The sequence below is a fragment of the Clytia hemisphaerica genome, unplaced genomic scaffold, assembly GCF_902728285.1.
Source record: "Clytia hemisphaerica strain Z4C2 unplaced genomic scaffold, Clytia hemisphaerica genome assembly, whole genome shotgun sequence".
Taxonomy (NCBI): domain Eukaryota; kingdom Metazoa; phylum Cnidaria; class Hydrozoa; order Leptothecata; family Clytiidae; genus Clytia; species Clytia hemisphaerica.
This window is the reverse complement of record NW_027104372.1, coordinates 133,134-157,462: the sequence shown is the minus strand read 5'-3', so window position 1 is coordinate 157,462 and position 24,329 is coordinate 133,134. Positions and strand designations below refer to the sequence as shown.

General features: G+C 35.9%; 2 protein-coding genes, 3 non-coding genes and 1 pseudogene across 5 annotated transcripts; 3 read left to right on the top strand and 3 right to left on the bottom strand.

The window, feature by feature from the left end:
• Nucleotides 1–1,415: 1,415 nt before the first annotated feature.
• On the bottom strand, nucleotides 1,416–1,534 carry LOC136818676 (5S ribosomal RNA). The gene has a single exon (XR_010848316.1). It is a non-coding gene; the product is annotated as a 5S ribosomal RNA (ribosomal RNA).
• A 123-nt stretch (nucleotides 1,535–1,657) lies between these two features.
• On the top strand, nucleotides 1,658–1,762 carry LOC136818613 (U6 spliceosomal RNA). Its single transcript, XR_010848258.1, has one exon. It is a non-coding gene; the product is annotated as a U6 spliceosomal RNA (small nuclear RNA).
• A 241-nt stretch (nucleotides 1,763–2,003) lies between these two features.
• Nucleotides 2,004–2,122, bottom strand: LOC136818612 (5S ribosomal RNA). Its single transcript, XR_010848257.1, has one exon. It is a non-coding gene; the product is annotated as a 5S ribosomal RNA (ribosomal RNA).
• A 123-nt stretch (nucleotides 2,123–2,245) lies between these two features.
• On the top strand, nucleotides 2,246–2,340 carry LOC136818668 (U6 spliceosomal RNA; annotated as a pseudogene).
• A 2,432-nt stretch (nucleotides 2,341–4,772) lies between these two features.
• Nucleotides 4,773–7,359, top strand: LOC136818600 (uncharacterized). The gene is made up of 2 exons (XM_067074932.1): nucleotides 4,773–5,659; nucleotides 6,868–7,359. The coding sequence occupies exons 1-2, from the start codon at nucleotides 5,395–5,397 to the stop codon at nucleotides 7,305–7,307; spliced, it is 705 nt and encodes a 234-aa protein (XP_066931033.1). The 5' UTR covers nucleotides 4,773–5,394; the 3' UTR covers nucleotides 7,308–7,359.
• A 1,805-nt stretch (nucleotides 7,360–9,164) lies between these two features.
• Nucleotides 9,165–23,902, bottom strand: LOC136818599 (uncharacterized). The gene is made up of 19 exons (XM_067074931.1): nucleotides 22,253–23,902; nucleotides 21,625–21,764; nucleotides 21,100–21,228; nucleotides 20,582–20,720; nucleotides 19,254–19,430; nucleotides 18,700–18,921; nucleotides 18,156–18,353; nucleotides 16,972–17,136; nucleotides 16,354–16,524; nucleotides 15,110–15,233; nucleotides 14,021–14,207; nucleotides 13,432–13,714; nucleotides 12,973–13,086; nucleotides 12,550–12,705; nucleotides 12,133–12,351; nucleotides 11,793–11,971; nucleotides 10,780–10,936; nucleotides 9,807–10,166; nucleotides 9,165–9,313 (listed from the first exon to the last, which is right to left on the bottom strand). Exons 1-19 carry the CDS (start codon nucleotides 23,262–23,264, stop codon nucleotides 9,165–9,167), a joined length of 4,281 nt encoding a protein of 1,426 aa, XP_066931032.1. The 5' UTR covers nucleotides 23,265–23,902.
• Nucleotides 23,903–24,329: the final 427 nt, after the last annotated feature.

Here is a 24,329-nt window from a genome sequence, read left to right as displayed (position 1 = left end):
TTGTCTGTTGTCTTTGGCTGATTCGAAGGCTATTACAAAACACTTAAGCAATAACTCAAACAGATGGTATTCAAAAGAACGTGGACTTATAACCTTGTTCGCAGAAGTTAAAAACCTTTAATTTAAGAAGACCAATGTTTACGTGCCATAACGGTTTATAATTTTCACGAAACCCCTGCGAACCAAGTCAAAACCTATAGACTACTTTCAGGTTAACTCAAACAGACATTATATGACAGCTTGTAATGTTTTGACTTGGTTCGCAGAACTTATGAAAGTTATAATTCACGACATTCAATGTTTACGTGTCATAATGGTTTGTAGCTTCCACGAAACCCCTGCGAACCAAGTCAAAACCTATGAGGTACTTCAAGGGAACTATATGGAAGGTAAAACAACAAAAAACAAACAGAAAGAAGCATGTATTTCAACATTAGCAAGCAACATTTGGGACCAAACAAAGAAAAATGGCTGTTTTGAGTGCACGGTCGTCACAGCCTCAGAACTTTTACATACTCCTTAACCAACCAAACAGAATGCTATGGGTAGTATCCATAGATGATATAGATACCATTTCAAGCAGTCATTCGTTCTAAATAAGCTTGAGGAAGTGGTCCCACCATCTTACCTTGCATGCCAAGACCCCCCAAAAGTGACCAACATGAAAAACAACCATAACTTTTCCAAAAATGAACCAAAAGCAACCAAACTTGCAGGATATATCAAATTCAATGTGCTGAATCCAAATTTAGCAGTTTCCAAGTCCAATTGCAAGTATTTAGCTCATTTATAGCAATATTTAAGCTCATTTTCAGACTTAGCAAAAAATGAGCCAAAACACTGCCGGTCGATAGAGGTAGCCATTATGAATTTATTTTTCCGTAAACCAATCACAACGCGTTATCCGCAAAAAATGGAACAAATTGGAAATTTGAAACAAATACAAATAGCCGATTGGAGGAAAGTTCCAATTTTCCAAAAAATGGAACTGACCAATCATTTTCATTTTCCCAAATGAAGGGGATTGGAGGAAAATGGGAAAATGAAACAAAAATGGAACTCGGAAATGAAAACTATTGGTCAATGAGTTTCAATTTAGTTCCATTTTTACCTCGACTATTAGAATCCTCCCTGCGCAAGGATGACACGCAAATTCGTGAAGCGTTCCAAATTTTTCCTTGCTAAAGGCTCAGGTAAGTTTTCTAATAACTTTCTAGAGTGTAAACATGTTAAAACAAGTCAAAAACATAAGTGAGAAAAGACTTACAAGATATTTGTATACATCCCTGTCTCATCATTGAAAGGTTGAATATCATTGACTACCCTGCGTCATCCTTAAACATGAAAATATTTTTCTGCTGTAAACAACCTGCATGACTTGACAAAAATGTTTTCAGTATTTCAACACCGGAAAAAGCCTACGACACCGGGAGTTCCCAGGCGGTCCCCCATCCAAGTACTATCCCGGCCCGACGATGCTTAACTTCCGTGATCGGACGAGAACGGGTGTTTTCATCGTGGTATGGACGTAGACATTGGACTGGTTGATATTTTTCACTTTTATTGCCAATTTGCCTAATCATCAAAGTGAACCACAAGTAAATCTGAAGGCAAAACTGTTCGTGGCTGATATAAACGTGAAGATAGCACAAAATGTGTTCTCTCCGGAGACACGTATATTAAAATTGGAACGATACAGAGAAGATTAGCATGGCCCCTGCGCAAGGATGACACGCAAATTCGTGAAGCGTTCCAAATTTTTCCTTGCTAAAGGCTCAGGCAAGTTTTCTAATAACTTTCTAGAGTGTAAACATATGTTTAAAAAAGTCAAAAACATAAGTGAGAAAAGACTTACAAGATATTTGTATACATCCCTGTCTCATCATTGAAAGGTTGAATATCATTGACTACCCTGCGTCATCCTTAAACATGAAAATATTTTTCTGCTGTAAACAACCTGCATGACTTGACAAAAATGTTTTCAGTATTTCAACACCGGAAAAAGCCTACGACACCGGGAGTTCCCAGGCGGTCCCCCATCCAAGTACTATCCCGGCCCGACGATGCTTAACTTCCGTGATCGGACGAGAACGGGTGTTTTCATCGTGGTATGGACGTAGACATTGGACTGGTTGATATTTTTCACTTTTATTGCCAATTTGCCTAATCATCAAAGTGAACCACAAGTAAATCTGAAGGCAAAACTGTTCGTGGCTGATATAAACGTGAAGATAGCACAAAATGTGTTCTCTCCGGAGACACGTATATTAAAATTGGAACGATACAGAGAAGATTAGCATGGCCCCTGCGCAAGGCCGGGGGGAGGATCTTTGAGTTGATGGGGGGACGAACGAAAAATATGACGTGGAAAAGGGGAAGGAAGGGGGAAGGGGGGGAGGAAACATGGGCCCAGGCGAGCCATTTTGAGTGAGGGGGCCAACATTTTGGAAAAAAATGTCGCCCACCATGGTTGGGCGACGAAGAAAATTTTTGCACTTTTTACACCCTCAAAACACCTTAAAATGAGATCTAATCTGGGAGAATAATAGTTTTTGTGGTTTGATTTGGTCTCAAACCAGCTTAAGATAGTATCTCTTCAAAACTTATGACATGGTCTACCAAAAAGTGGGGGGTTCATAAATAATGACGTCATAAAAAATTATGAAAAAAAATTAAGTTACACGTCGAATACGGTATTCTACATAAGGGGGGAGGAAAAAGAGAAAGGAGCGGGAAAAATTCAAAATCTTGCCTCGAAATGCGGGAAAATATCCATAATGGCGGCAAATTTATCATGGCCATGTGTTTTCCATGTGTTTTCGACGCAAAATTGACGTCTTTTTCGTTTAAACTTGCCACAAGGTGAGGTGAGATTTTCATACAAAAAGAGGCATTTTACAGTGTCTTAACAAGTCACGTGACCAAAATAGTCACGTGACCAGCCCTTAGATTTACTAAGTATTTTATCCGAGAGAGAGCCCATTTTTTGACGTTTCGATCTCGAAAAAATACCTTTAAAGTGCCCCCCCCCCTTTAAATATGTTGTCCTTGTCCTTTCATTGATAAACAAGTGCATTTAGCATTTCCCCTGGCTGAGAATAGAACTCAGCTTTCTTAAACTACCTAGCAGGGTTTTTTTTCTTGCTGTTGTTGTTGTTGGTCAAAAGATCTAGAAAATAAGAAAATGAAGAGAAATACAGTGTTCATACAGAGCACATTTTTCGACACTTTTCAAACCACTTATTTCTATTTCGATAAGATAAGATTCCTAACGTTTTGGAAAAACTTATTAAAAAGAAACGGCATGCCTACTCCCCCCAGCAGAGCTTTTTTGAAGGGGCGCCGAAGAGCAGCCAAAAGAGATTTTTTAAACACCCCAATCTTAAAAATCATTCTTTATACACCTTAAAAGCCCTTAAATTGCGCCCCAAGACCAAATTTATTGAGATAATTTTAAATTACTTGCAATCGTTCTTGAGCGTATCAGAATCATAAAGAAAGCGAACTAAGGGTTTGGGTTCAAGTTTGAGAAATAGGGAAAACAGTGTTCGATCAAGGTGCTTTCACTTTTAAAGGAAGAAAATTGCTTAGATGAAACACTATCAAGAGGATCAAGAGGGTCATCAACATTTAATGGGAATTAGCGGGGTATGAAAAAAGGAAGGAACTGAAGCTCATATGTTCAAACTCTAAACAATTTCCCTCCTCATAAAAAAAAACAAAGGTAAAACTTTCATCAAAGCAATTAAGTAAGAATATAGAAACAAAAACGGTTCTCATCAGGATGCTTTTGAAGTGATTTCTCACCCCTTCTGTGTCATATGTTTTTGTCAACTCATTTTTGGGATTCGGAACTGTATAATCAAAATAAAAACAACACTGCAGGAAATCGGAAAAGACACCCCTTTTTGACACATTTGCCCTTAATTAAATCTCTAAAGTGATTTCACTATTTTGGAGAATTACTTTCAGCGCTGTCATGAAAATAGGTTTTTTTATGAATAGGGGTATTCTTATGAAAATAGGTTTCTCAGAAAGAGGGAAAAAGTGGTAAACAAAAGAATAAAACAAGTGTGTTCTCAACCATTTCAACAGCACTCCTTTGCAAAGACTTTTTCAAACAGGGGGGTTTTGATCATTGGAATATCTCAAAGTCAAGGGGCGGCACATACTATGAGCACATTTATTTTTCTTATAAGCATCTACTGTACTTTATAAGAATCAAATCAATAAATCTTGATAAACGACCATATCTATTCCGGTAATCAGCTTTTACAAAGTAAACAAAGTATGGCGAAAAAGATGAGCATATTTATTTTTCTTATAAGCATCTACTTTATAAGAATCAAAGCAATAACTCTTGATAGACGGCCATATCCTTTCCGGTAATTAGTTCTTACAAAGTAAACAAGGGACAGCAATACGGGGGGTGTTAATATTCGTGGTGCAAAGGGGATACTAGGGTCAGAAGATGCCGGATTTGGGCGAACCAGACCTCAAAATTCGATCATTTCATTTCTAAAACAAACGAAATTTGGCTTTTATGGAACCTCTGTTCATGAAGGCAAGGAAATGATAATTTTATCACAAATTTGTGCTTATAAATGGGTATTGGAACCTCTGTTCATGAAGACAAGAGAAATGATATAGTTTTAAGCCTAAAAATGCTCTTAACATGTTCTTATTTTCACCATTTTTAGAGCATTTTTCGCCATTTTCCTTATAAATCGGGTGTAAATCTAGAGCCTGCAAAGATTAAAAAAGTACTTAACCTAAGCTTATAAATTTTCTTAACCTGTTCTTAATATTTTGGCCCTATTTTGGCCATCAAAGCCTTAGGTTCTTATATGGTTTGTTTTTATATAAAAAAACGTGTACAATAGCAGCAATAATAAATAATCTTTCGCGAGTGAGATAGAGAATTTCAACGCAAAAAGTTGTTCTAAAAACACGAGAGGGTAAAAATGTATAAGCTTCTTCTCACTCAATATCTCCATGTCCTTTATGGCCTTTATGCTATAAAAATGTACAGTATGTCACGTTTTGTGCACGAGCCAAAGGTTGTAACATTTTCATTATGTTCTTATTGTTATTACTCACTTATGTATGATTCCTAAAATTCCTTTTTAATGATGTTTAAATATAATGAGATAAGTCGGAACGTATTAATAAAGAAACAACAATAGCAATAACGTTTTTGTTTCACCCCCTGAAGTAAACTCTCTTTGAAAGAGAAAAAACTCCATCGCTGTTGTCCTGAGAACCTAGATTCATGGAAAGAACCCGGCTTCATTTAAAACCTATTTTCATATCAGCGCTTAAAGGACTGGTGCTATTTTGAGTAACTTAACAAAAAAATAATACGAGTAAAGTTTGTAAAATACAGTCCGAGCAATGAGGACCAAATTTCTATTAGTTATCATAATATGTATTGCAGCAAGTTGCAAAAGCACTCAAATCATCAATATTGGAGTAGATGGAGAAAAATGTATAAAGGAGGCAGGACCTTCTGAGAAATCACTAACTGAATGTGTTGTCTTTTGTAGAGCATTGAAATGCTTAAGTGCGTTGATGGAGAATGGAAAATGTTTTTGTACAAATGAAGAATGTGGATCAAACAAGGTGACAAATTCAGAAGCGAGCGCCATGTTGTATCTAAGTAAGAAATAATTTACTTTAAGAACTCATGTTTAGCCATGTATACTGCTCTTCTTATCAGATGAGATGGAGTTTTTATAAGATACTTTAATAGTTGGTCATTTGAAGTAATAAAAATGATGCGTTCGTTAGGAAAAGTTACAAAATTGTTTTATTACTGGTTAACGACCAACCAAATCAAATAAGAGCTTGTAAAAACTCCATCTCGTCCCCTTCTTGTACATTGTGTCCCGAGAAAAGTGGATAAACTTTTATGTAAAGTAAAATCCTCAAAACTCATCATCTTAACTGGGCTCAGTATGATCAAAATAACATTAAATTTCTCTGTTCAATCAATGATATTCAATTCCCAAGATGATTGAATAGGTTTTTGAGATTGAAATATTAAGTATACAAGTCATAAAATTGTGTATAAGTTATGAGGATTTTATTTACATAAAAATGTGTCCAATAATTTTGGACACACTGTACAGTTGAATTTAATTCTCGAACTATGATACTGTCCTCAATCAAATGTTTTTCATAAAAAAAATATGGCGTTTTGATTAATAAAATCTGACTTTGTCAAAGGTTACAAATCTCTGGTGTGGAAAAGTTCATTCCAAAAAAAAAAACACAAAAAGATCAAAAGCTAAGGGGTGGTGAAACAAGAAAAGTAACGCCCTTCTTATTTCTGAACCGAATTTAAAGCAACATTGTGCGTCGTCAGCGTGGCTCTAGAATATCCCCTTCTCACAGGGACCCCTTCCACTTGAAAAATTAGTCAATAAACCAATCCTCACAGCAAATTATCATGCTTTTCTGCCCATCCCCGCACTGAATATTCTGTCTTGAAAAAATGAAATTTGAATCCCAAGGCATAAAAAATATGGGAATATCTATCCCCATCATCGAGTTTCAGTTCGTTATTTTTATCCCCTTTGGCTGAAAAAAATCCTACTGGGTCTGCGAGAAGGGTTTATTCTAGGATATCAAACAATAAACCTTTTCGTAAATTACGTCACGAACATCACTTGACTCGTTTTGAAATTATTGCCATCGTGATTAAATCCCAGCAGATTTTATTAAAACTACTTTCTATTCATAAAAAATCATTTTTTTCTCAAGGGACATAATAACCATGGTAATTGTTTGAATACGAGGCAAGTGATGGTCGTGACGTAATTTATGAAAAGGCCTATTGACAGATCAATTTTATTTTCACTTTAGGTCGATTGAAAGTGATGACTCCACAACCTATTTGTTACCAAGGCAACAATAAGAAATATGCGGCTTTCAAAGTAAAACACGATGGATTGATCAAGTACTTCAAGTTGATCCATATCAACGGAAGTATTGAATGTATGCCAGGATCAACCGGGCGATGGGGTTGTAGTCCGCTTTTCACAACAGACTGGGTAATGACTATCATGACGGATGCCGACAACCAAATCATCACATCTACAACGCTAGAAGGATCTCATGATGTATTCCAGATCCCAAATTTTGATGGCGAGAATTCAGATCATTTGACTTTCACATCTGATGATCCGTTGCGAGTTGTGGTAGGTGACGAGTTTCGAGTCTGGCATACTCAAGATTTGAATGACTTTAAGGCTGATAATAACTTTGGTTCACACTGTATTCAAGTATACGCAAAATATTGCTAAGCAAGCCGGAAAAAAGGGAATGTAACTAAAAATTTATGGCTTGTAATTTACTAAAGTAAGCAAAGTTGTTTTAAGTTGTGGGAAGATTGAAGTCGTTGCACTATTGTTTAAAGAGCTGATGCCACTTTGATGCAAAGTGTTTCACGTAATAATGTAATCAGTAAAATACAATTGCAAAAGCAACGAGCCCTCGTTTACTTACAATAAATAAATGAATAAATTTAAATAAAAGAAAGTTATTATCTATAAAATCTCGTATGAGAGCGTCTTTACCAGTAATACTTTACGGAAAAATTGTTGTGTTCAAATATTAAAGTAAAAGTAAATATAATTTAAAATCTAAAATTTACATTTCACAAGATTAAATACCTAGCAATTTGAATTTGAAAAATTCGAATTCATCCCGCTTGGACTTTTCCCTTGTGCTCTTTATACTTTAGCTATAATATTGATAAAGATTTTGAATCGAATTCAAAAGTTAATCCGAAATAGTTTCAAGACCGGTTAAATTATTCCATATATGATTTGCAATATCTCAATATTGGTGTTAACACATAGCATAACCAGGGATATGTTATAGCGGAGCTGGATAACGCACATTTAAAAAAGGCTTGTTCTATCTCTGTCCCTGACATTAAAATTTGATATGAAATTTAAATTTTTTAATTACAAACTCGTGAAATTTGGATTTCCTCTTAGCCAATGATTCTGCTGCTGTATTTATCGTTCACGATTAAAAACTTTTAATTATCAAGAGGGTCTGTAAAACATTGGTGAATGACAATTTAAAAAAATGAAAAACATTGTTTTCATTAGTAAAGTTATAAGAAGTTTCTTCTCTAAGATTATAAATAGTACTTTTTCATTTGAAATACCGCGCTACACCACGGGGTGCCTCACTTTCTAACTGATATTTTCAGATAGCAAGTCGGTATGTCTGATTATGGAAAAAATTTCAAGTCAATTGAAACAATATTTGTCAAAATATTCACATCCGAAATTTTTAAAGAGAAATCATGAAAGCTTCTCAAATTCATAACACACGCTGATAAAAATAGATTTCATTTACAAGGAAGCTTTTGGGGTATCTTCTACAAATATTATTTTGATGAAAAGTGGGAACATCATAGCAAAATATGTGCAAACGTACTGCATGAATACTTTGTCTGCTTCATTATTCTTATAAAAACAGAACACTCAAGGGGACAGAGATGGATTTCTATTATCAACAGTTTACAATAGAAAAGACAAAGAAGCAATCCGCTAAGGAATTCTCGTGCTTCATCCAGCTCCGCTATAACATATCCCTGGCATAACCACGATTCACCTTTATGTGGTCCGATTCCTCCTTGTTGCAATAAGTTTTTTCGAATCTGGACGGAAAGCATAAAGCATAGTTAATACGTCATTTTCAACCAATCAGCTTTTGGATCCATGGAAAACATTGCAATGGTGCATATCATGAATAAAGTAATACAAATAACTGTTTTTAAGAACATCTCTTATGCTTGGTGCTGCTTAAATTACATTGTCCTATTTAAATCCAGGATTCTTCAATTGTTTTTCAGTAGTAAAGCCAAGAGAGGCGCAGAATTTGTGTAGGATAGCAGATTTTCATGCCATTATAATTATCTTTTAATATCATGAGTAGATAATTACATTATCCTAAAAATCTTCTCTCCTACACAAATTATGCGCTCCTCTTGGCTACGCTACTGCTTGTAAATATCCGTATCTCGATCATTACAAACCATCATTGGTCCATCTAACATCCATAAGATCCATATTATACAACTTTTAAATTAAAAGTTGAAAAAACATTGTATGTTAGTTGTCATTAAGTCTACAACTTTCAATTTAATGTTTCAGTTGGTTTAACATTGATTTTATTTTTTCTTCCTGCGAAAATTTTGGCACAGACCAAGACAACGAGTCACCTTCTCCAATATTGACTGAACCATCGTATTTTGATTTTGCGATTTGTAACTTATTGAACTTGCATCGTCCTGTTTAAAAGATTAGAATACAGATAGATGCAATCCGTCGATATGATTACGGCGCGTTCTATGCGCGTTTTAGATGGGAAATAAGTAGCTTCAATTTCTCTTGCCTGAGAAGGGTGAAAGTTTCGCCTCTAGCCCATCGGGCTTGAAACTTAACGCATCTCTTATAAGAAAACAAATATCAAAGGTATGCTGACAGCCCACCTATTGCCTCTAAAGATTCCTGGCTTATGCTCATCATCGCCCTGTTTCTATGCCCTAAGGGGTGTTAAAAAGCGAGCAGGAAAGGATTATGAAATTTGGATTCTGGTGATTCTCTGTGATGCGGTGAAGATGTTGGGGTATGTTGTTAAAAAAGCAGAAGTGCTTTTCATTTTCAATAGAGTCAAACAATTTCAGCAAATTCAAAATAACATAAATGAAAAAACTTTTATATTTGTTTATCGCATTAGGTCAGACCAGAAGTGTTTTAATTCAAAAATGAAAGAACCAATACCTGAAGAGACATTGATTGTGTACATAATTTCTGTCTGTGAGTTCTTCTCCGCAGAGGTATCTTTAGCTTCTATATTTCCCATACACGATGGAGTGTAAAATGGTAACCAATACGGGGGAGTGTATTTCGGATCGAATATGATCTTCCCCTCAGGTGCATTGTATTGTTGACCAGACAATGCTAGGGGTAAATGCCATAACATCAAATGTAACGTATAGTGACTGGTTGCCCAGGGTAACCCGTCTAATCCATAATGGCTTGAAGACGTCATGCCGTGTATATTCCATTGGTCGCGAAGTGTGGAACGGTAATTATCCAAAGATTTGATAGCTTGATCCATAGCTTCTTCAGGTTCCGTACCTTAAGGAGATAATGCATCTATATTATAAACCGTTATGAAATAAACAGATGTCCCTTTGAAAAAACAAAAAAATATTTTTTCTTCAAAAGACAAAAAAGGATTTTCCCCCAGAAAGAGACGGAAAGGAACTTCCTAAATTCAAAGAAAGACTTTCCTTCAAAATTACAAAAAATAAATTTTCTTCTGAAATACAGACAAAGAGATCTTTAATGTATTCCTCTAACTTCAAACAATGGATTGATTACCCTGAGTATCAGAGATACCCTGAGTTTTCAAAGAGCATATCAACCTCTGAGGACCAAGTATAGAAATTTTATCGCACATGAGTCAATCTAATCACTGTAGAACGAATCTTTAATATACAGGAAATAATTTTCCTACAAAAGTTACAGAGAATGATTTTCCTTCGAAAATACAGAGAGATTAATTTTCCTTTTCAAATACAGTGAATAGTTTTCCTTTAAAAATACACAAACAAATTTCCCTTTAAAATTACACAAAACATATAATTTTCCCTCAAAAATACACGAAAGAAATGTTCTTTCAGAACACACATGCTTTCAGAAAAACTTTACAATGATATTTTGATTTAAAAGAGCACAGTTTTCTTACCTAAATGAAGCTGAAGCGTTGACCAATCAGTACTGGAAGACATCCATATAGAATGTGTTTTGGTGATGTTTTCAAGTGATTTACAACTGTTGGCTTCTTCACCAAGAATAATGGAAGTGTCTTCTGTTTGTTTGACTTCTTCGTTTTTCGTCAATACCTGAATTAAAAGGTTTAATTTGTTACTATGCAGTGAAATAAATAAAATCACAAAGTGCTCAAGAGAATTCGAGAAAAAAAATCGAGCGAAATATTAAGGAATAAAGAACTAACTTACAATTGCTACACGGTGTTTCATGCTGGTGCAATCTTCACGCAATGCAGGTGTATTGTAGATTTTATTTCAACTTATTTATTATTTACTTATCATTTGTAAGTTAGTTCTTTATTTCTTAATAATCTGTTACTATATTATAATTGTTATATCATTAATTATATATATTATTATACTAGTGGTACAAGACGTCGTCACAGACGAACCTTTCTCAAAATACAAAATGTGCTTAATAAGTGCTAAAGGCTTTAAAATTTCGATTTTCACAAATTTCTGAATGAAAATATTGATTATTATTGAGAGCCACCGTCAATAAGAAACTCTCATAACCGACTCTCTCTATTTGATGCACTCCTTTATTCGATGTTTAAGTCCAAATCCCCTCAAACATCGAGTTAGAGAGCGCCAACTGCAGTCATTTTAATATGGCTGATAATCTCCGGAGTTGGAGATGGTCTGGTTTGTATTTGCCACACCTTCGACCAACTCTTAGTGGGAATCAGTTTTAGTATAAAATTGATATTCATGATACGCACCACTGGAATGTCTTCTGACATTACAACACGGACCCAACAGCTGATTGGTTGCAAAAGTGACGTAAAATCAGTCAATATGTCACTTTCAACCAATCAGCTGTTGGGTCCGTGGAAGACATTGCAATGGTGCATATCATGTATATAAAAAGACAAGTTTCTTTTACTTTTCGCGGCTTTCCCCTATTGTGCAAAATGTAAGAACAAACCTTTAATCCATAAGGCGAGTCATTTCTACTGACTTCTTTTCTTAAGTGTTTCTTCATTTTGTCAGTGTCCAAAAGTTCACCGAGTCCTAATGTATACGACCATACTTGTCCATATAAAATATCAGACATCAACCAGCCCGGTGTACCCCACTCATCGTCGAACCAAGCATGGTAAAAGCCTGAAATAGAATCAAAGGAGATTAATATTAAATCATTTTTTCAGCGATAATATCATAAGTTATATTTCTCATAAAAATATTTTGATCTTACTAACATTAAAAATTTGCATGGATAGCGGATGTAGCTTGATTCAGGGATATATAAAGGTCAGTGTTTTTACCTTTTCTTTGGTCCCACATTTCAACTTCAAAGAGTTTTTGAGCACGTTCTAAAGCTTTTTCCACATCGTTAACTGTTGCTGTATCTTTTCTTATTTCAGCCATTTTCTTCATTGCTTTCAATGCCAACAAATAAAGAACGGAGTTGTAAGCTGAATGATCATATTTCTCAAGTTCGAAGAGATCATAAGCGTCTGGCTTACGGTAAGGGAGACCGGATCCTAAAATGAAGATTAATTAAGGTGTTGATAAATTAAACAGATTTCCTATGTTTAAACAAATCTGTGAGAAGAAGATGTATCAATCGGTGATGTATACAGAGACAGAGAAGATCATATAGAAATTCCATTTTTCCTAATTGGCATAGGTCCCTCTGGCGGTAAAGGTGAGAACAGAACCAATACATTCTTGTATCATACCTTTTGTAGCACGGTGAATGAGCCAATGTGTTGCTCTTTTAGCATAAGGATAGATCTGGTCAAAAAAATCGGTATCGTTTGTCCATTGGTACACCATGTATGCTTGTGAAATGAATCCAACGTTGACGTCCGTCATTTGACGGCCACCTGCCGTTCCTATGGAATATGACGGAAAAGTTAAAACGGTTTTTATTATCCTTACTTTATGTGGATTAAGTCGGACGTTAGGAAGTTATTAATTTTACTTTTTTATTTTTAATGTAAAAGCCAGTAAATGTAAACTGAGCTTCGGCTGTTCTCATTTTTTTGTTATTCAACATAGGATTAAAGAGACCTTTTTTTTGGCCTTTCCTGATAACAGAGCCTGGAGCTGTACTAAGGAATGACCTTCTTGTTAGTCTGGTAATAACATAAAAACAATACCCTCTCTTGAAGTTTCCTCGAGACATCCTTGTGATAAAGATTCTTGTATCATTCCATTCTCTAAGTTGGTCAATTGATGATCGGCCCATGAAAACATCAGTTGCTTCACCAAGTCTGAAGAATTTATTAAAAAATGCAAGCTTTACATACGTTTTGTAATCTTTGACAGTCCCTAAGACATTTTTTCGGTGGTCAAAGCTCGAATAAAAGCCTCCCCTTGGATGACAAATGCGAGTTTGATAATGTGTATTTTTAGGAAGGAGACGGTTAGCTTTCGATTTGTTTAGATCCTGACTGACTGAGAACGACGGTAAATCAGCATTTTTACCGTCTTTGATTTTGCAGGTTGTTTGAAATCGTTTTGGTTATTCTACCACCCTCAAAAGTGGAAATACATAAATACATAAAACTCGCTATTGTCGGGAGATGAAAGTTAGAATAAATTTGCTCATATCTCACCAGGATAGAAAATCATGTACGGTATGATTCTATGGAAATCAATATGCACAGGATCAAGATTTGCGCAATCAAATGCTTCCCATTGTCGCCAACGTCCATTTTCAAACCACATTGCTGTCCTAAGGAAACTCATCGAATTGACTAACAAATCTTGAAGACAGGTTGGAAGTGTGGAGACACCATTGACTGTTGTGGCACACTTTGTTTGTGAGTCTTTATCTTCTTTGTCGTCTTCGGAGTCATTGCCATCGCTCTTCTTAATGAAGTCATCAGCGTCAGGAGTCTATAATAAACAGAACATACAAGTTTCATTCTTGTAGCCTCTATAGACAATTACGGTAAAGGTTCACTTTCTCCGGCAGTGAGGCATTGTATTACATTTGATTTCAATGATTTTCAGTTTTCGATTCTTAAAATTACTGCGACCGAGCATCACATATTGTGAAATATAAGCTGTGATTGTAGAGTAGATTTTTTTCCCGAGTTCAATACCATGTTAGCAAGATTCTTTTTGTTAAAACGTAATTTCAATGTTTTGAAAAAGCACTCCCAAACGGCATAATGTTATATTTTGAAGGTACAGTTTTACCTCTGTTCCATTGTTTGAGACACTCAATCCATTAGGTGTGAACACGGACGAATGCCAGTTTGAAATGTCCGTGACCGTACTCACTAGATCCCCTTCGAAATGTTTTGCAACATCTGAACTACTTTTGAACAGGTTTGTATAGAAATTTCCAACTCTTTCGTCTGCGATATCTTTATTTGGGAAGTACCTAGGTAATAAATGACAAGAAAACGTTGTTTCAACGTCCATTTAAGGCCCATAACGTTCATATAACGTTAGGTGAATGTAAAAACAACGTTGCGTGACAGCTGTAAACGAACAAGAGTCCACTTTTATCATAACAGATGATCCATGCTGTTGCGAAAATTTGTAACACAGAAAAAAACACATAGTAGGAAAAGAAAGTAGCAGTATTGGGATGGAAAATCGTCTGTTTATATGGGCAAGGATCCTACAAATTTTACTGTTTACAGCTCAAAAATTCAGCGGAGCTTCTCGCATAGTGTCTTCCCGGGGGGGCACTGGGTTTGCGGACTGACGGTATGTGCGGGCCAAAAATTGGCTTTTAAAATTGCACCCTTACAGTGCAGCAAAAATCAGTGAAAATCATACCCTTAGAGTGCATTTTCCCCCAAATTTTCGATCCCTTTCGTGCAAAAAATGGTCAAAATTCTAGCATTTTTGGTCAAAATATCTAGATTTTTCAAGAATTTTCTGAAATTTCTACCCTTACAGTGCATCTCTAGTTTTTCCGACCCTTACAGTGCATTTTAAACATATTGGAAAAGGTACCCTTAGGACCTGCACATACCCGTCGGTCCTTTTGCCCAGCTGCCCTCCCCCCCCCGGGAGTGTCTTTCACAATGTGAATTAGACTTCAAAGGCAGTTTTTCAATCGACCCCAATGGGCAGACAACTTTGTTTCAACGTTTTTCTAACATTCACAACGTCCATATAACGTTAGATAAACGTTGAAACAACCTTGTGTGCCACTACCAGCTGCGGGAAATAGGGAGTGATATTTCAGGGTATTTTTCTCGTCGGGACAACTTTTGACTAGTTTGTCACGTCCCGAGTCTTTGACTTTGGGGTAAATTTTTGTAAACATACCAGGCAAAGATAATGGTCAATAATTTGGTTTCCTTCGGTTTGAGCTTAGTTGTCACAGAAGCAGCACCGTGCAAACCTGTCGTGTTTAACTTCATAGTGTGTGTAGAATTGCCGTTCAATTGGCCTGAAAGATGAAGAATGCAAATTAGTGGCTGATGATGATGATGATGATGATAGAGTAAAGGGTAGACAAATACTAAAGCAAGACATTTAATTTTTTTTCTTAGACTTTTAAATTTCTTATAAGAAAAAGTTTTGACTTTTGTGTAAGAATTTTTGTCTTACGGAGAAAGAGAAATGGAAAATAGAACATGAATGCTGGACATTTGTTTCATACTTATATCTAGCTTTTGTGTCAATTTTTTGTAAAATCCGTTACATTTTGAATATTCAGATCGAAAATAAATTTTCAGTAGCATCATTATTGGTGATGCTGTATTGCAGTATTTATTCAAAAGTTTGAAGAAGTATGTATTCTTCTTAATAACATCTAAAATAATCTTCGAAATAAATCTACCTTATCGACCCTTTTTACACCGGCCCTTATTGGCGTTATTTTTGGGCTCGTGGCGTAATAAGGGCCGGCGTTAAAAGGGCTGGCGTAAAAAGGGCCAAGATTTTGCAATTTTAACCTAAAAGCGGCGTAAATTTTTATCATTAATTCTCAATTCAAAGTATTTTAGGTATGATTCGAAGACGAAAATTATCCATTGTTTTACTCCATATTCAAAACTTCAGTAAAATATTTAATATATTTAAAAATCAGTGATTTTCGATGGAATTTTCAACAGTTTACTACTGAAAAACGACATTTTAATGTAAATTTTAGTCATCATTTACTAATTTGAAGCATAGGTTATTATAAATCGTCAAGTAATCTCCGCCCACTTATCCTGCAAGCAATTCGACCGCCCCATTTTATCCCACCCATATTCGATTTTGCTCATGAGGTTGAGAAAAAAAAACCGCATCATTGTTGTAGAAACCCAAGAAATGAAAAAACAAACTTCCCTTACCATGTGTCTTGAAATTCCAACCCCAATTTTTCTGGCCAGCAATTCGACCGCCCCCACTTTCTCCCAACCCCACTTTCTACCTTTCTACCACCCCCACTCCCCCCCTACTTTCTCCCACTCCCACTTTCTTCTGCCCCAACTTTCTTACGGCCCAATTCGATCTTTTTCGAAAGGTTGAGAAGAGCCAACATTGTTGTAAGACCGAAGAAATTAATCCAAGAAACTAACCATGTGTCTTGAAATTCTTCCACACTTTGGATATATTGTCAGTAACAACGAATGATTGGTCTTCAGTACCCGTTTGTAGTGGATACATAGTGATATCTCCACTCTGTGGTGAGTCACCTGGTCGTTGGCAACTCAGCATTCCTTCCTTTACATCCCAATCTCCTCGGATACCTGTAGGGAATTGAACGGAAGTAAATATAAATCGAGTGAAGTAGATATGATAAGGCAAGTGAGCAAAGTAAACATAATATAAATTGTTGTATTGGAAAATTAGAGATTAGCAAAACAAGCAGCAGTAGCATAGGGCGCAAAATTTGTGTAGGAGAGCAGATTTTTTAAGACACTTCAATTATCTATTCATAATATAAAAAGATAATTACTGTGTCATAAAAATCTGCTCTCCTACACAAACTTTGTCTTGTCTACGCTATTGAGCAGAGTAGATATTAGCTAAGCAAGCAAAGTGGACATTAGCCAGATGTAAAAAATATCATTTAACGTATCTACAACAATCTACTTGCACAGCAAAGGAGAGAACATCTTCTGATCCCTCCTGTGTACCGTGTGAGCACAGATTTGAGAAAAATATTTAGGTGCATCTAATTTGTATAAAAATACCTGATACGATTCCATAATCGTAAGAATGCAATGGAATGGTATCTTTTAACATGCACGTGTTCGGGCCGTTGGTGGTCCATGATTGACAATCGGGCCGTTTTGCACATTCTCGTTGACAATCGGATGGAGTGACAGCCCGTGTGAAATCAGCTTCTTGGTAATTTCCTTTGAGTAATTAGAGAATATAAATCGTAGGATTCTCAGATAGATGAGAGAGAGCAGGGAAATAATATAATAAACTAGAGAGATTGTCCCTCTGATGAACGGAGTATAGGTTCTACCCAGGAAAGTATTCGCTATCCTAGGATAGATAAGACGATGTTATCATCAAGAGATAAAGTTTACAGAGCTTGCAACCTATGTTAGAGGGGGCCTATCTAAAGAATCCTTCATTTACTAAAAATAGACAAATAGAACGACAAACCTTAATCCTAACCCTAACTATTAAAGAACGGCATATTTCGCCGTCTACAACCACGACCGAAAGTGACTGTACAACCCCTACGTATTAATTCCTCTTTGGTTATCACAAGAATTAACTACATATGGTTTAAAGAACGAAAAGTGTTACAATGCAGGATTCTCTAGAGGAGCAGACTGTTACAACCGATTAATCAGGATGAAATGGTAGTAATTTGAAAAAATGATGCCACGGTAGAGTTTCGAAAACAAACTCCTTTCGAAAATAAAAATCCGTCGTAAACTCAATCTTGCAGTAAAACCTGTTCACAAAATTTCCCTCTGCTTAATTTTTTAACATAGTCTTGTTTAGATCGAGCTAAATTTATTGCAACGAATTTCGTAGCAGACACTGTTAAAAAACTACGGTAATATGCTCAAACTCTAAGGAAAACGTTTCTTATAGGAAGTATATCCATTGAGATTCTCAGATCAGATTAATGAAATACGATAGAGTCTTTTTAACTCGAACCTCTATGACTCGAAAATCTCCTTAACTGGAGCAAGTTTTATGGTCCATTTAGTTAAACAAGGCCTTAGAAACCTTAAATCATAACTAAAAGATTCGAAGAAATTTGTGTTCCCCGTGCATGTGCGAGTTATAGAGTCCACTGTACTGTACCGTACTTTAGTAGCCCTTTGTGGAAAAAATTCTTCAGCTGCCTAAAAGCTTTAGAATTTTTCGGAGCATGCCACTTAAAATATATGTTACTATTATTACTTACCTCCCTTTCTCACGGTATCTTCGTTATAACCGAACGGAATATTCAACATGAAGGATACTTCTATTTCTTCGTTTTCTGACGGGTTATTAACCTCTAATGAAAAACTGACTGCCGGTGTAGCAGATTCGGTGGCATCTCTTGGATGAAAAGGTGAAAATGCATACAAATTCATATTGACCTCTTTTTTGTCATCCATTTCTGAAATTGAGACAATTGCCGGATGTAAAAATTAAGTGTTACAGCTATCGATTGTATTGTTATCTTTATGGGGATAAAATTTCAGAATCTTCAAGAGAGCTGATATTCATGATAGACACCATTGCAATGTCTTCTGACATTGCATCACGGCCCTAATAGCTGATTGGTTGTAAGTGACGTAAAATCAGTCAATACGTCACTTTCAACCAATCAGCTGTTGGGTCCGTGGAAGACATTGCAATGGTGTATATCATGAAATGAAATAGGGTGTGATGAAAAAATGAGGTTATTCAACAATATAACTATTTAATAGAAGAATGCAAAAAAAAAAAAAAAAACAATTTACCAATAGCAAACTTAGATACTGGGTGAGCACCAAAATATTCCAAGGATTTGACAGTTTCGTTTTCAAATTCTCTCATCGAATGCGTCCGCAAGATGGCAGACCGAGCTGTGGCATTTCCAGTTTGTACTCTGACACCCAAGAACATTTTCTCTAAAGCAGATTTACTAAGTTTAGCAGATCCTCCTGGGCTTTGATTTTCGATTGTCCACTCGTGGAATGTACCTGAAAAGGGATAAAAATACCAAGTCCAGTTTATTTCCCTTTATGACACACAACGTTCTAATCTAAAGTTCACAACATCCAGATAACGTTAAGCTGAACGTCGAAACAACATTGTGTGCTGGCTCACTTATTGCGTGATAACAGCAATGTGACTGCTAGGGCTTTAATGATTCTCAAATATTTTCCTTATACTTATCAGCTAGACAGTATTTACTTTTCCTCGTAGCCATTGCAAAATAACTTTAGATATGAGTACGTGATGGGGAGGGGTGATCATTCACAAAAAGTTGAAACTAATAAGAATTTTGAAAATAACCAAAAGTTATTCTCACCGTCAGCTCTCATTTCGAACGAGCCAGCACCCAAGCCACCAAGTGGTACAGCTGATCTCATCCCTGTGGGCGGATGGCGGTAATGTTTTCGGTGAACAATACCCGCCACACTTGCACCTTCGAGATAGTAATCTTCAACGGGTGGAATGTCATTCTTCAACCAGCAACAGAAGCTCTCTAAAAAGTGATTTCAGCGGGTTCTCGTTAATTCGAACTTTTATTATTCAAGTCTTTCCATAATTCGAACTAACTCTCAGTCCCCGCCAATAGGGAGACCCTCTTAGAATACTTTTTTTTCGAACCAATATACCGTCCGACTTCTAATCAGCAAAAATACTAAATAAGAACATAAACATTTTGAATATATATTTCTCAACTTTAGAATCTAATGTATGTATGTATGTATGTATATCTGTAAACTTTGGGCAGTGTAGAAGTGGTCCACAAGGCTTGAAATTTGGCACACATACTCCTTGTTTTCCCTACTCACATAAACCAGTATGTGGTTACAATTCAGCATTCTAATTCCACTTAGATTCTGAAATTGAGCTCAATGGTCGTGTTTAGACCAAGGTTTAAAGCAATTAGGTCTACATGTTTCTTTTATATTCCTTTTGTATTTAACGGCACGCTTCTCATTAGTTAAACCAAAGTTTAAAAAGGAATCACCCTCTGGTTTAAAAAAAAGTTTTTACGATTTCGTTACAGTTTTCTGAATAGACGAAATCAGAATTTACAAGTGAAAAGCATGCTCCTTTTGTAAATGAAGAAAAAAGAACGTGAAATTTATGACTTAGAGACGCTCGGAGCATCTCTAGCAGTAATGGCTTCAACGAACACGAATTAGTGTTTTGCAGAGGGATTCCCTGAAATCTTTTTTGTTTCAAAGTATCTCAAGGGAGAAGATGACATGATTTCAAGTTAGGAAAGGAGATTCCTCGAGATCGCCAATCGATGATGACAAAAGAAAAGTGATTATAATTGAATTCCCATATCAACAAAGTACTACTTAAACCTTAAACTTAAACTTTCAGGTCTGAACACGACCAATGGGTTTAAACGCGTTACTATTTGAAATAATAATTTGCGAATACAGTTGACACTCACTAATTTGAACTCGAGCACGCAATCTTATAATTTGTTCAAATCACAAAGGGATTCAAATTATAAAAAGTTTATTAAGAAAGTTTATCCTTGACGGGAACAGGAAACAAGTTCAAATTATATAAAAAGATTCGATTATTAGAAGTTCGAATAAGACAGAGTTTACTATAAGACCGAAATTTGTGGCTCAAATAAAACAGTTGAAGATGAAATTGGTAACTTACTGTCCGGGCAATTGTTTGTTGCACTGTCTTGGAATCGGACAACCCAAGCTTGGCAACGAGGCTCTTTGCAACAATATTTCTCACAAATTTTTGCATTGTTGGTTAAATTACTTCCATGTAATGATTTGACTTCGAAACTCTATGAGAAATTAAAATGATTAGTCTCTTTTGTACTTGTAAATATTTTATATAAACCTTTCATCGATTCAATGCCTTTTTAATAACTTAATGAACGGGTGAATTTAGCTGGTCATAGAGTCTTTCACCAGCTACAAATTAAACATGATTAATGTCTTGTACTGTCTTGTTTTGTGTCTCCCTAATATATCATACGGTATATATTAAAGGGTAAGCAGCTATCCCAGGATAGTCAGAATCCATAACCCTTAACCCTTTTATTCGATTTGCATCATCATTATCTTATGACCCAACTTAGGATTGAACCTACAACCTTGCTCACCGTAGCCAGATACTCAACCTTCAGACTACGATGGATAAAATAAGAAAAGGAAACTTACTAAGAAAACGCTTCCTCTCATATCTTTACCAAACATCCAGTCAGAAGGTTTACATTTTTCGTAATCTTTCGGTTTCTCATACAAGTAGAAGTAAGGTGAATAGGTCTTTGTTACCCATGAATGTTGAGGCTGTGGTATAAATGAAATAGACTGAAAGCAAATTCAAGCGAGACAAAATCCCAGTAAAAGATGATATGATATTGGTAGCAAAGAATACACCTTTTCGGCTGTAGCCGCCAATTGCCGCGCGGGCATTTTTTTGTCCATTTCACCCCCCCCCCTAAAACTGTCCCAGTCCTTTTTTTCACAACTATAGACAATAGAAAAAGGTGTAAAATAAGAATTAGATCGAGTTTAGGGGGTGATTGAATAATAAAGTGACACGAGCCTGACCGCGCGACTACGGCCGAAAAGGTGTATTTCACAAGGGTTTAAACTATAAAGTGCCTTTAATTCAAGAGGGTATTTTCAATCACAAAAAGTTGTACCTTCTCAACAGGGGATATTATAGAGCCCATAACTTACCAAGGAGACATTCTGTGGTTCTGTATACAAGCCACATTGTGAAATATACGAAAATTGTTGTCCAGTATGCACTTTGCCGGATGCTCCATTCATAAAACGAAGTCTCGATAACGTCTTTTGAAGATTCTTTGTGCGCTCGTCTAAAAAAGTAATAGATTTTAATTTCAGAACAAAATCATCAAAACATCTTGGTCGAAACAAGATGATATCGTTTAACTTGTAGATGCAGAAAAAGAGACTTAAACCTTTTTTTAAAAACATGGAAAGATTTTTTTTTCTGATTGGATGCCCCCGATAAGTTGATACGATATAAACTTTGTTTTCCAGGAGACCATGGATTGCAATATCGAGAGCAATGTGCCATAAGAAAATTTCCCTAATGACTTTGAATGATAAGTTAAGTCTATCCTTCACCCCGACATGAGTCTGATAAGGAGAAAACTGAACATTTACTAAAAATGAATTCAGTGTTTTAGTACTGAAAATATTTTAGTGTTTAGTGAGTTAAACCACAATGTGTCTTTGCCCCTCCAAATGATGAAATCTTATTGGTTAGAAATGTACCATCACAGGACTTTACATGGCAAAGTATAAATTTTAAAGATCATTTAAAGTCAACTTAACTTACTCTGTCCGCTTGTCTGGTCTTTATCACCTCCGCCAAGTGCTTGTGTGTTTTCCACCTTAGATGATATATCTTTTAAAGCTTCTTTATTGCTCTCTTTATTTTTCTCTGGATCCTCTACGGTGGAGTCACCCTTATCGTCACTCTTTGTTCCATTATTCTCTCCTTCTTTGTTGCTATTTGTATCTCCAATTTTGATTTTCCCTTTGTTTTTAACAGCCTCTCCGGTGGAGTGCTCTTTATCATCTTGCGCTCCTTCTTTGTTGTTCTTCTCATTCTTTTTCGGGTCATCATCCTTCTCTCCAGACCCCTCAAGTTCTTCACTCTCCGTTATTTTCGTTATTTTTGCACCTTTTCCTTTTTCTTTACTGATCCCCTGTGAGCTACTCTCACTTTTCCCGCTATCATCGCCACTCGCAGACCCCTCATCCGCCTTATCCTCGTCTTTATTCTTCGAAGCTTTATTTTTCTCTGTTGAATTTATCTCTTTGTATTCACTTTCAGGTATTTTCTTTGGAGGCTGGGTCGAGTCTGAATGTTTCTTAATCTTTTTATCTCGCTTTTTGGCTTTAGCATGTTGCTTCTTAGTTTGTTTCTTTGCTTTTCGTTGCTTTTTAACCCACTTCACCTTTCGTTTATTTTGCTTCGCAAGCTTTTTAGCGTGTTGGCTCAACTTCTTTCTTGCAGATTTCTGTTTCAAATGTTTCTGCTTGATCTTTTTAGAAACACTTTTCTGTGAAACAAAATTATTCAAATGTTCTTCAAGATTCAATCCAGGATTTGTAGGTTTCAGAGGTAAATTTGATCCATTAGTAACATTGGTAAAAACATTTTGAGTTATAGGAACTGTGTTAATGTGATTTGAATCAGTGTTGTCAGCATTTTTGAATTGGTTAGGTTCCGTATCATCTTTTTGTTTTTGTTGATGTTTTGATAGAGTGTTCAGTGGGTTTGGATTTACCGCTTTCAAATGGTTATGATTTGAATTTGAACTAATATTATTCTGTTTTATCATAGCCCCAGACACGTCAATAGTCTTCCAGGCACCATGAGTCGGGCTATTCGTTAATGACTGTTGCTTTTCCTGTTGTTTCGAATTTGCTGATATTTTGGTACTGTTAGGCCAAATATTAACAGTGAGTGGTCTATTTTTAGTTATTGTTTTGATCGTTCAAGGGTGTTGTTTTAGTTTTATTGTTTTCGTCAGCAGATATAACAACATATTTCATAGATGCAGTTATTTTGGATGTATTGTTATTTGGATTTTTGCCAGTATTTGGTAACACATTAGAATTAGTTTTGGTAGATTGTGAAGGGGATGTTTTTTGTGATTCTAACGCTTTCTCTTGTCCTTGTTTCAAAGATTTCAACATATTTTTCTGGTTTATTTTAGCCGGTTGAGAGGGTTTTGTCATGACGGCTTGCTGAGTATATTGTGAGTATTCCTTGTTGTTTACAGCCTTGTATTTCGCTGCATTTGAAGCAGTATCGACAGCTGGTTGTTGATTCGATGGTAGCTTTTTATTGAGGCTCGCAATTTTTTTAGCATTCACAGAATTTTGAGATTGCCCGTTGTTGATTTGGTTGAGATTGGTATTTAATTGGTTCGCAGTATTTTGCTGAGAAAAAGAGTTAACATTATTTTGTTTTGTGTTCTTAGTCACTTTGGTTGATTTTTGTTGCGACTGAAGCTTCCTTTGTGTGTTCAGTGGTGATTTCCCATTTATAGGAGATTTCCCTTTCTCCGCTTTTTCTTCACTTTCATCTTCGTCATCTTCAGAGTCTTCATTTTCTTCTTCTTCGGAATTATTCTGGGAATTTCCATTTGAACCAACAATACTATTAAGGGAATTCCCCTTCAAGCTAGCGACATTATTGTTTTTCTCTGTCTTTTCAAATAGACTTGAATTGGTTCCTTCGCCTAAAATTTCACCGGTATATTCAAGCGCAGTTCCTTCATCACCAGAAGACCCACTTAACTCATCATCAGCATAGTCTGTTGTATTTTGAGGAAATACAAACTGTATATTGTCTTTAAAATCATTATCAGAGCCGGTAGACCCTTCTTCGAATAGGGTAT

Coding starts and splice junctions, on each gene's coding strand:
- LOC136818599 (XM_067074931.1), bottom strand. CDS start 23,264: ATGATAAAACAGAATAATATTAGTTCAAATTCAAATCATAACCATTTG. Junction 16,525..16,971: donor CGATTATGGAATCGTATCAG/GTATTTTTATAC, acceptor AATTCCCTACAG/GTATCCGAGGAGATTGGGAT. Junction 9,314..9,806: donor CACAATCAATGTCTCTTCAG/GTATTGGTTCTT, acceptor TCTTTTAAACAG/GACGATGCAAGTTCAATAAG.
- LOC136818600 (XM_067074932.1), top strand. CDS start 5,395: ATGAGGACCAAATTTCTATTAGTTATCATAATATGTATTGCAGCAAGT. Junction 5,660..6,867: donor GAGCGCCATGTTGTATCTAA/GTAAGAAATAAT, acceptor TTTTCACTTTAG/GTCGATTGAAAGTGATGACT.